The sequence below is a fragment of the Myotis brandtii genome, unplaced genomic scaffold (genome assembly GCF_000412655.1).
Source record: "Myotis brandtii unplaced genomic scaffold, ASM41265v1 scaffold329, whole genome shotgun sequence".
Taxonomy (NCBI): Eukaryota; Metazoa; Chordata; class Mammalia; order Chiroptera; family Vespertilionidae; genus Myotis; species Myotis brandtii.
In genome coordinates, this window is record NW_005362676.1 from 291,764 (window position 1) to 303,229 (window position 11,466).

General features: G+C 47.3%; 3 protein-coding genes across 3 annotated transcripts in view; 1 reads left to right on the forward strand and 2 right to left on the reverse strand.

Annotated features, from left to right (window-relative positions):
- MKRN3 (makorin ring finger protein 3) overlaps nt 1-655 on the reverse strand; it is a gene marked incomplete at its 3' end in the record, with an annotated part of 2,033 nt that extends 1,378 nt beyond the window's left edge. Inside the window, exon 1 of the mRNA XM_014543562.1 lies at nt 7-655. Within this exon, the coding sequence (XP_014399048.1) occupies nt 7-634 (628 nt within the window). The remainder of the gene's footprint in view (nt 1-6) is intronic.
- OTUD7A (OTU deubiquitinase 7A) overlaps nt 644-11,466 on the forward strand; it is a gene marked incomplete at its 3' end in the record, with an annotated part of 77,451 nt that continues 66,628 nt past the window's right edge. The window contains exons 1-2 of the mRNA XM_014543564.1: nt 644-740; nt 5,342-5,503. The remainder of the gene's footprint in view (nt 741-5,341; nt 5,504-11,466) is intronic.
- The window catches only part of LOC102246452 (neuronal acetylcholine receptor subunit alpha-7), a 39,579-nt gene continuing 35,029 nt past the window's right edge, over nt 6,917-11,466 (reverse strand). Inside the window, exon 13 of the mRNA XM_005871095.2 lies at nt 6,917-7,539. Within this exon, the coding sequence (XP_005871157.1) occupies nt 7,333-7,539 (207 nt within the window). The 3' untranslated portion in view covers nt 6,917-7,332. The remainder of the gene's footprint in view (nt 7,540-11,466) is intronic.

The window sequence follows — 11,466 nt, forward strand, 5'->3', positions numbered from 1 at the left end:
CTGCTGCCCAGCCGTGCGCACCTCCTGCCCGGCGTTGCGCATCTGCTGCCCAGCCGTGCGCACCTGCTCCCCCCACAGCTCCGAGCGCTGAATCGTCAGTCTCGGCTTCCAAGGAGACCCTGTCAGTGACCCAGCAAATCGCAGGCAAGGCGCCCCAGGAGTCAGGAGGCGGGGCCCACGCCCCTTCCTGAGGCTGGTTCTCTGGCTCATAGTGCGCAGCCGCAAACGCGCCGGGGCCTAGCTCCTCCTCGGGGGCCTGGGGCGGCGGCGACCCGCGGTCCTCCCCGGCCTCCTCCGGGTCCGGGAGGTCGTGGGAGTAGCGACAGTTCTCCCCCTCCTTGCACATCCCATGGCGAAAATACCTGCAGACGACTTGGTTGGTCCAAGGGCCTGGGCGCCGCTGGCTCTGCAGCCAGCTGGGTCCCGGCCCTTCCCTGGGCCTGGCCCCGCCCACAGAGGCGTAGGCCAATCGCAGACGTGACGTGCCGATGGGGGGCGGGCCTCCAGGCTCCATACGCCGGAAGACCGGGTGCGTGCGGTAGCTGGGCCCGGCGGCCGCCTCTTCGGCCGCCGGGGCATCTGTTGCGTCCCCGGCGGCTTCGTGGGGCTCCGAGGGAGCTGCAGCCTCTTCCATTGCACCTTTTGCCCCCTGAAACGGTGCCAAGACGTGTCCGGTGCCCCCTGCGTGCGGGCTTGAAGCCCGGAGGCCAAGGAGCCGTCCCGGAGCTCCAGACGGGAAGGTGTGCTTTTTTTTCCTTCCGCCCAGCCCTCTACTTCCGGTTGCTGTTGGTTCCGGCTTCCTCCGGCCGGCGCGGCGGACACTTCCGGTGGGGACACCGGCTGTCTTCTAACCAGTCCGCGCGGTGTGTAAAAAATCCCGGCGTGGGAACAAAGCTTCGCGCCGGCTTTGTTCCGGGCAGCTGGGTTCCCTCCCCCCCATCACCCCCCCAGGCTCTGCAGCGGCAGCGCTGCGGACGCGCTCGGCCGGAGGATGCAATCGCCACCCGCTGAGGTTTTGATTTTTTCTATCGCGCCGTTCACGCAGGCACACTGCATTTGCTCGTGCATATGCATGTGTCTATTTTTTAAAAAATCATAAAAATCATAATCCTTGTTTCCCGGCCCCCCACCCCACCCCATGTTGAAAAGTTCGCCTCGTAGTTTCTGAAACATCTGACAGGTGAATGTTACGGATTTTCTGTTCATATTATGTCGATGTGGGGCTTTTGAATTTTAATTTGATTCTTTTATTTATTTATTTTTGTCGCTGATGGAAGCTTTAATCGTTCTGCTTTGTTGACGAGATGTGTTGTGGTCTGTGTTTTCTGGGAGTTCCTACGGGCTGGCGTTGGGGATGCTCTGATCTCCGGGGCACGGGGCTCGGGGCACGAGCAGGGAGCGCTTGTGATCGGAGCCCGCCTTTGGGGGGGGGGCGGGGGGCGGTTTTATTGGGATTTCTGACCGGCCTCTCCCCCATGCTGTGCATAAGCTGCAGACCTCCTTCAGCCCCGCAGCTGGCTTCATCAACGCCCCTCTCCCCCGTGTGCCCCCGGCTTTGATTTTCTTTTGCTGGTTTAAGTCGCGGTGGCTCCTTTGTTTCTCCCCTTTCTTTCCCCGAGGCTCGCGCTGCTTCGTGGTGGGACAGCCTTTCACAGAATGTTCTCTGCCATCTGCTCGAAGCGGTGCTTTTTAGTCTCCACCTGTGAGCTCTTTGTCATCTTTGCAGATGCATTTGATTCATTGAGTAAAAACGGTTTAGAATCCTTTGCTAAGTAAGGGTACTGATCATGAATATAATCCTGAATTTTATCATGTAATTTTCTGAATAGTGTTTTGAGATCTTATCGTGCTTCCTCTTAATGTGATTGTTTGCACTGATAGGTTTTTTTGTTGTTTTTTTTTAAAGATTTCATTTTCCCAAGAATAAATTTGTTGTGCTATATCACCATTTTATATATTATTAGATGTTGTTTGCTAAAATAAATTTCTGGGAGGGAATTTTATATCCTAGATTTATATTTTAAAATGATTTACCAATAATAAAGTTAAGAAATTAATTAAAGAAAAACAAACATGAAGTAAGGGGGCGGAATCAAATAAAATCCTTTGAAATTATGATGATGATGATTATTAGTTGAAATGATTATTGAAACTGATAAATTTCTGGTGAGCTTTATTAGGAAAATATATGAATAAGGCGCAAATAACCAAGATCAGATATTTTAAAAATAGTATCACTACATTAATAAAACATTAAAATAATGAAACAATTTCAGGAATGAGATTAGCCTATTAAATTAGAAAATCTATATGAAATGGTCATATTTCTAGAGACACATTTATTACTAAAATGACAGGATCAGAAATAAACATACATATCAATCTGTTGCATAAGTGATTCTGTAATTAAGAACAGTTCTTTAAATGAAAGCTTTCTGAAAAAAATAGAAAGGCAAAATGGTCTATATTTATTATTGCAAGTCCTTGCCAGTGAAAAAGGGCGAAGCAAAAAAAAAAAAAAAGATGTTAGAATTGGAAAGGAGTTATTACTAGGAGACAGAAAAAAATTGAGAATAACTGATAAATCTATTAGATTTAATAAGCACATTTAGCAAGGACATCAGATAGAAGTTCAGTGTACAAGATCAGCTGTATTTCCTTCTGTTGTGATATTACATATGTATAATCAATGACAGGAAAACATTTAAAATTCATAGCATTTACAGTATTAAAAGTTAGCCATCTTAGGAATTAAGCTAATTAATGTTGTGAAGCTTGAAATCATTTTTGCTCATGAAGTACTTTCCGACGTCCTCCTTTACGTATTTATTGAGTTTTGTATTGGAGGTGCCGGTTCTTCCGAAGTCTCACTCTTCCCTCTGCTAAATGTATTTGTTAACGGATATTTCTTTGACAGTCCCTAAGCGTTTCACAGGAAAAAGACTTGGAGCATATATACTAGGCTTATCTACCAGGCTTTTCACAGACTCAAAAATCTCAGAATCCTGACTATAAACCTGTTATTTGTTTTAATAGTACTTTGTTCCCAGCACCGTTTAAATTATCTTCAATCCATCTTTTTTTTTATAAACCAGCACCGTCCGATGGAAGTTCTGTGGCGGTTGTATGCATGTGTTGTCCAGTGCATTGGTTCCTAGCTCAGTGTGGCTCTTGAGCACTTGAGATGTAGCTAGAATAATTTAGGAGCTCAGTCTGTAGTTTTTAAATTTCAGAATTAATTTAAATAGCCACACAGGGCTAGTAGCTATTATACTAGGTAGTATTTCATCATCTTATTTCCTCAAACAGGAGGGAACAGGGAAGATTTCGTAATTTGGCCAAGGCTATGCTGCTGGCACGGGGTGGGGTGGAGGGTGTATTTGCTTTCACATCCCCTCCTGTGTGCCTCCTGGTCACGTTCATGTCCTAGCATCTCATCGTGAGCTGTATCATCTTGTTTTATAGTGACGAAATTTCATATGCACCATCAGAAACTAAAATCGTGTCTCCTGATGATAAAGATTATATGAGATTGAGTCAATGGAATTACTGGGTATGCATCTGAAGGGAAATAAGCAAATATTTCCCCATCCCAGTCAAACCACTATTCTCAAACAATTTGCTCTGTCATAGTCCATTTTCCTGTCTCGGTATTTTTTTCTTCTTCTGAGCACTGATATTGTTTTCACAGTCCCTGAGAATACACATCTGGCCATTTATCTGGTTATTTGGTTCCGTTGATTCTTCTTTTCCCCCAAAGTGCTAAGGGGCTCGGGCTGAGACTTGACTGAGACAGACTCGTGTACACACTCCAGTCTGCAGGGCTGCACGAGACCTCCTGGCTGGTCAGCATTTGGGTGTCCAAGTAGAAGGAATGGAAGTGGCATTCCACTTCAGCAGGCTGTGCTAAGCACCCATCCCCCCATCACCAGGGAGCAGCGTGACCATGTGGGGGGTGGTTTACAGCAATGCAGGGGTGAGACCCAGTCCAGAGAGCATAACAAAAGCCAGAGAGGCAGGAGGCTAGTTCAGAAGTGGACTGTAAGGACGGATTGAAAAGAACCAAAGGCCCCATAGTCTTTTATTCCAAACAGCTCAGGCCTGCTGGGCTGAGCCCCACATGGCCCCAATGTTTTTCTTTCTATCTTTCTTTTAATTGAATTTATTGGGATGGCATTGGTTAATCACACTCTTTTACCTCATCTGGAAAATAATAATACAGTAGTAATGAGTGATTAGCCCACGAGTTTACTGTGAGAACTAAATGAGAGAATTCTTATAAAATGATTGCACCCGTTACAAGGGATAGTCTATGAGCTCTCCATAAGTGTTTCTTGTGTTTTTTTTTACAATCATCCCAAGAATCCTGTAACTGAAGTCACTGTCCATGTGAATCTTCATTTTTGGCTGTCTGCACATAGCAGCAATATATCTACAGATTGTTGGAAGATTCAGGCACGTGAGAGGTAGTGAGCCAATTTTTATTTTCTCTAACTGATAGACCCACTGACTTTTATTTTATTTTTTTATTAAATTAAAAAAATTTTGGTTTTTTTTGTTGTTCATTTTCACCCGAGGATATTTTTCCACTGATTTTTATTTATTTATTTTTAATATATATTTTATTGATTTTTTACAGAGGAAGGGAGAGGGATAGAGAGTTAGAAACATCGATGAGAGAGAAACATCAATCAGCTGCCTCCTGCACACCCCCCACTGGGGATGTGCCTGCAACCAAGGTACATGCTCTTGACCGGAATCGAACCTGGGACCCTTCAGTCCGCAGGCCGATGCTCTATCCACTGAGCCAAACCGGTCAGGACTCCACCGATTTTTAGAGAGAGAGGAAGAAAGGCAGAAAGACAGAGAGAGAAACATCGATGTGAGAGAGACACATTGGTTGCCTCCCACATGCACCCTGACCAGGGCCTGCAACCTAGGTATGTGCCCTTGACTGGACTTGAACCTGAGACTCTTCAGTCCACAGGCTGATGCTCTATCCACTGAGCCAAACCTGGCTAAGGCTAAAAATATATTTTTATTGATTTTAGAGAAGAAGAGAGAGGGAGAGAGAGATAGAAACATCAATGATGAGAGAGAATCATGGATTGACTGCCTCCTGCACGCCCCCTACTGGGGATTGAGCCTGCAACCCGCGATGTGCCCTGACCAGGAATTGAATCATGACCTCCTGGTTCATGGGTCGATGCTCAACCACTGAGCCACACTGGCCGGGCAATAAAAACATACTTTAAAAAACCCATTGCATTACCCTCTTTAGTAAAAGGGTCCTGCTGTCCTTAACAAGTGTCATGAATAATTTTTTCTTTCAACTGTTCAGGTGCCTGCAACTCAGACAGGATCATATTCATCCTTGGACCCTCCAGCCCTCTCACCAGGACACCAGAGACGCCTGGGTCTTCATTCCCAGCTGATTGGTTAAGGAGCTGTCGGGGAGGGAGACTCCTGAGCCAGTGTGCCAATGACAGTCCCTGGAAGCACGGTAAGGACAGAGTTCGATACCCACAATTCTGAAATGCTCTCCGAAGCTGGGCTACACCCCAGGCTTCGTGAGAAAGCTTCCCGATTGGCTGGAAGTCTTCCTTCCTGGCTTCTCCTCCAGGAAGCTCTCAGTCCACTCGATTTGCCTTCTTGGACCCCTGCCAACTTCATGCTCCACTAACTCCGTCCACCTCCTTTAAAAAAATATATATATATATATTTTAGAGAGGGAGTAAGAGGAAGAGAGAGAAAGACACATCAATGATGAGAGAGAATCAAGGATCAGCTGCCTTCTGCACGCCCCACCCAGGGGATGGAGCCTGCAACCCGGGCATGTGCCCTTGCCCGGAATCGAACCCGGGACCCTTCAGTCCGCAGGCCAACGCTCTATCCACTGAGCCAAACCGGCCAGGGCCCACCTCCCTCTTGTTGGCATGATTTTTGCAGAGGGTAATTTGGAACTTCAGCGGCTTTTTGGAAAACCGAAGGGTTCCCAGCTGAGAGCACAAAGGGGTAGTTTACTGGAGAGTCCCTGGCCTGGGCGCATGCGCACTCGGCTCTTCTCAGCGCCGCGCACGCGGGGGGCGGGGGGGTGCGCGCTCTCCCAACCTCGCCGCCCTACCCCGACCCTTTCACTTCGGCGCCCACGGGACCTCCAACGCCTAAGACCCAGGCCCGCTCGGAGCACCGCTCGGCGCAAGACCTTCGGAGCAGGGTCAGCTGACTTCCCGGGACCCTGACCGGGAGATAGGAGCGGAGAAACCTGGGGCCGGGCTGTCGGGACTACATTTCCCACAATGCCCCTGGAGCCCTTCCGGTGTCTCGGCTGGCCGGGCTCTGGCTGGGCTCTGGCTCCGCCTGGTGGCTGGTTCTGGCTCCAGCGGGCGATGCTAGTTCTGGAGGTGCAGCTGCCTCTCTAATTCCTCAACTCCCCCTATTTTAACTGTTGAGGAAAGACGGAAGATGGGAAATATATAAAATGGGGTCCCTTTAGCCACGCTGCTGAGATTATTAACACTAGGAAGGAAAGACCCCCTTCTTATGCTAACTAGCCTGGGAACTAAAGATCCATGAGAACTTTGCAGTCCATCCTCCATGCCTCTTAAAATGCTTTCCTTTGTGGGTTTTTGCTCCCCGCCCCCCCCCCCCCCCCCCGGTCTGGTGCCTGGCCCTGCAGGTGTCAGCTAACTGTTTCCTAGAATAAAATGCTATTAAGTTCTGAGTTTCTTTTTAAAAATTATAATTTTTATCCAGAGAGGAAGGGAGAGGGAGGAAGAGAGATAAAAGCATCAGTGATGATAGAGAATCGTGCATCGGCTGCCTCCTGCACGTCCCACACTGGGGATCGACCCCACAACCTGGGCATGTGCTCTGAGCGGGAATCGAAACCATGACCTCCTGGTTCATAGGTTGATGCGCAACCCCTGAGCCACACCAGCCGGGCAAATCCTGAATCTCTTATTCAGAAATACCCCTCAGTGGAAGCTGGTGCCTGTCTGGTTCTGCTTCGGTTGCCAGTAGAAGAAATGACGTGCCAAAATGAAGTTTCCGAAGGGCAAGGCGTTTGTCTGGTGCTGCTCCCGTAAAGTGTTAACATCTGCCGTGTTGAATCCTAGTTATCGCAGATGGGCATCGTATGGACCCAGGGGATGCATCACTTCTGGGATAGACTGTCATTCGTTGAGGGAGGTCTACTCAACTGTGAAATAACCATGAGGGATAATGCATTGACTGTCTTTCCTGAACCCCAATGGAGGAGCTCTCTTCTTATATAAATCTTGGCTGAGATAGGACAGTCTGACATGAGGACAAGCAAGAAAAATGTCCAGCTCAGGGGTTGTGGCGTCCAGCAGGAACATGACCTTTCTTGAAATAGGAACGATAAATAAAGCTGATCCGCAGCGGGGCTTCGTAAACAGCAATGTGTCTCTTGTCTGCGGAAGGGGTTTGGCGGCCAGTTTTTTTCCCACGTGGAATTCTATAGATCTTGTCAGTGGCTTCAACCTTCTGGGAGTCAAATGCTTGGCTGCTTTGGAGCTGGGATAGAAGAGCAGATTTTAGCGTAGTAGGAAAGGGCACAGAATAGAACAGAAATGTCTCCGTACGTCAGTCAAAGTATGTTTATCGTTTTGTACACCCATATATGTGTTTATCTATCGATTGATATGTTCACATAATGATAAGGACAAACCAGAACAAGGCAACTTCTTCTTTTTTTTTTTCATCTTTGGAAAAAGCCAAATCGACGTTGGCAACCCTTGGCGATGAGTGAGTAATGGGTGTAAGTCTTGCTAAGTGATTGTATTTCTTTTCATTATCTTAGTATTGCGGGGCTGCTCTTGGCATCTTTCTGGCTGCCATTTACTGGTTGGGTGGCCTTGAGCAAGTTAGCTAATTTGTATGTGTTCTGGTTTGCTTCTCTGTAATCTGGAAATACACCATCTATTCAAAGGGTTGTTGAGGAGGTTAAAGAGGAAAAGCACTTTGTGTAGTACCTGGTATGAACTGTTCTGGGAACGAGTGGTAACTTTCAAAAGTACTTAAAATATATATGTGTGTGTGTGTGTGTGTGTGTGTGTGCGCGCGCGCGCAACTATGTATATTGATTGATTTTAGAGAGGAAGGTAAAGGGAAAGAGAGAGAGACACATCAATGATGAGAGAGTCATTGATCAGATGCCTCCTGCACGCCCCCTAGTGGGGATGGAGCCCACAACCCGGGCATGTGCCCTGATCAGGAATTAAACCAGCGACTTCCTGGTTCATAGGTCAACGCTCAGCACTGAGCCACACCAGCCGGGCTCAAAAGTACTTTTTAAAAGGGTCATTTGTTTATAGATATCGAACACTCATCTGGCTTTATAAAAATCAGAACTCCTAAAGTATAGCTGAAGAAGAGTTATAAATGAGATATCAAAATAATTTTTGACTGACTTTTTAGCCATTGTTCCCTGAATTCTCTCAAAGACCCTATTATTACTGTGTGTGTGTGTGTGTGTGTGTGTGTGTGTGTGTGAGAGGGGGGGGTTAGTTGAGGGGAGTGTTGACTTGCCGATATTCACATTAATATGAATATTTGATACTAATATGAATAAAGCCTGAGAAATTTGAAGGCATTCATGGAGAGATAATAAAACAGAAATAGACCCAAACATTTAAAGGCATGTAGTTTACAAAAAGGTGGCATTTTGAACAAGTGGGGAAAGGATTATAATTGTATTGCCAAAATGTATGGTTATCTATTTTATTACACAAGTGACCAACCATTCGGAGAAAAAAAAAATTGCATCTTTACCTCCATTACCTGCAACAAATGAATTCCAGGGAGTTAGAAGATGTAAACAAATGGAACCATGAAGATTTAGAAGAAAATAAGAGTAAGTTTATTTATAATCTCAGAATGGGGAGGGTCTTTTAAAACTAGAACCAAACTCCAGGATCTACAAAGGAAAATATGATCCATTGACAACATAAAACTTCACACTTTCTATATGCCAATCAGTCAATAACATCAAAGGCAGATAAACAAATAAAAACACTTCGAGACATAAGACAGGAAGAGTCCCCAGTGCACAGGCGAATTCATTAAGACAACGGCTACTGTTTTCAGGCATTCACTTTTCTAACCACATGTCTTTCTCCTCCTTATCGCGTTCTTAAATGGCAGAGTCGTTTTTGGTCAAATACGAGCTATTTTGTTCGCTTGTCTATGTTTTTCTCTACAAAATACAAAGCCACAAAGGCTGTTTTCAAAAGCAGATTTGTAGTAGGGATCAGTTTTCAGAGAGCAAGAAGAAATGAAGGGTTCTCTCTCTCTCTCTCTCTTTTTTTTTTTTTTTAATCCTCACCCTAGGATATGTTTTCCATTGATTTTTGTTTTGTTTTGTTTTGTTTTGTTTTAGAGAGAATGGAGGGAAGGGAGGGGAAGAGAAGAGAGAGAGAGAAACATCAATGTGAGAGAGGTGTTTACACCCTGACCGGGGCTGGGGAATCGAGCCTGCCACTGAGGTATGTGCCCTTGACCTGGAATCAAATCCCAGATCCTTCAGTCCGAGGACTGGTGCTCTAACTAACCACTGAGCAACACTGGCCAGGGCTGAAGCATTTTCTTTATACATCAAAACATTCTACTTGTTTCTAAAGGTCGTTAGAGAGAGAGAGAGAGAGAGAGAGAGAGAGAGAGAGAGAAATGCTGTGTGTTGTTTGTCCCATGTAAAATGGATGAACTCTGAGGACAGTGTGATTTGGGGATGCTCTTATTTATCAATTTTATTGTAAACAAGGTGTCCGTTCTGAGCAGGTGCACACACACACACACACACACACACACAGCATGTGCAAGCCGCCATCCTCAGTGCAAAGCAATCTATGTGCGTCACCCAGCAAGGCGTGAAATAAATGGCTGGAGACATGTATGCAATTTCTTTTGCTCAGAAAAATCCAATCTTTGCTCATGATGGATCCATCTTGGGGGTTAGAAGCAAATTAGAGACCCTGAAAGCGGGGGTGTGGCCGGGGGTGTGGGGAAGGAGGGCTTAAAGCCTTTGAGCTCTGAGCAGTTACTGGATGAGACAGTACAATGGGCAATATTTTCTTGTGTCTCCCTCTGATATTATTAAAAAATAAGAACTATGGGAAGAAGCAAAGTGACTACTGTCAGCTAGAGCATCTAAGCCAGCGGTCGCCAACCTTTCGGACCTCATAGACCACCAGTGGCCTGCGGACCACCGGTTGGCGACCACTGATCTAAGCAGTGACTTCTGTCACGGTGTAAGTTTAAAATGAAAGTTTCCTTGGCTTTCAAAGCACATCTCCAGGGAGCCCACCCGTTCGGCCAGCTTTCTAATGCATTCTTTTTTAAAATATATATATATTTACTAGAGGCCCGATGCACGAAATTCGTGCAAGAGTAGGCCTTCCTTCCCCCAGCTGCAGGCACCGGCTTCCCTCCGGCACCTGGGACCCAGATGTCCCTTGCAGCCCCGGCTTCGTCCAGAAGGACATCCGGTCTAATTAGCATATTACACTTTTATTAGTATAGATTGATTTTAGAGAGGAAGGGAGAGGGAGAGAGAGAGATGGAAACATCAATGGTGAGAGAGAATCAGAGATCAGCTGCCTCCTGCACACCCCCTACTGGGGATCGAGCCCGCAACCCGGGCATGTGCCCTTAACCGGAATCGAACTCAGGACCCTTCAGTCCGCAGGCCGGCGCTCTGTCCACAGGGCCACACCAGCCAGGGCTAACGCGTTCTTTTTAAATGATGGATTCGCTTGGCTCTGGAGAGTACGCCGGGCTGCTCGTTCTAATGGAACCCGCCCGTCCTTTGGGATTTGCCGCATGGAGCAGGCTCGCTGAACTCCCCCATGTCTCCGGGAATCCGCCTGCCTGGCCTGGGGCCCGGCCTTGCCCAGACGAGGCGGGGTGGGTGGCGGAAATCAGACAGGGGAAAGGGTCACGGACAAGGTCCACTATGTCTCTCTCTCTTTTTTTTTTTTAACATTGAAACAGCACAGCACGGTTTCTCTCTACCAACTCTCTCTGGTCACTAAAAGCCGAGTCGTCGGAAAACCAGCTGGTTAGGTTTCTAGGTTGAGCTGGGCGTCCCCTCCCCAGTCAGGTGTCAGGAGGGAGTGAGTGTGGCTTATTCTTACGGGTCCAGTCCAGGGCTGTGCACAGGCAGAAGCAGGGGCGCGGGGCGGGTTGCTCACCTGGGCCTTGGTGGCGAGGGACATGCAGGCATGCGGTACCAGCCCCGAGGGCCCCGAAGCTGCCCTGGCCACCAGGGCTCACCAGGGAGCAGGGACCAGGCCCAGTGCCCTGTCAGGGGTCCCCCCAACCGGAAGGATGCTCCAGGGATGTCCAGCTGAAAGGATTTAAAAAGAGAAAAAGAAAAAAGCGCCGACTGACATCCTAAGACCGAGCGTGACCAGGAGACGTCACCGACGGGCCTGACAGCCACCG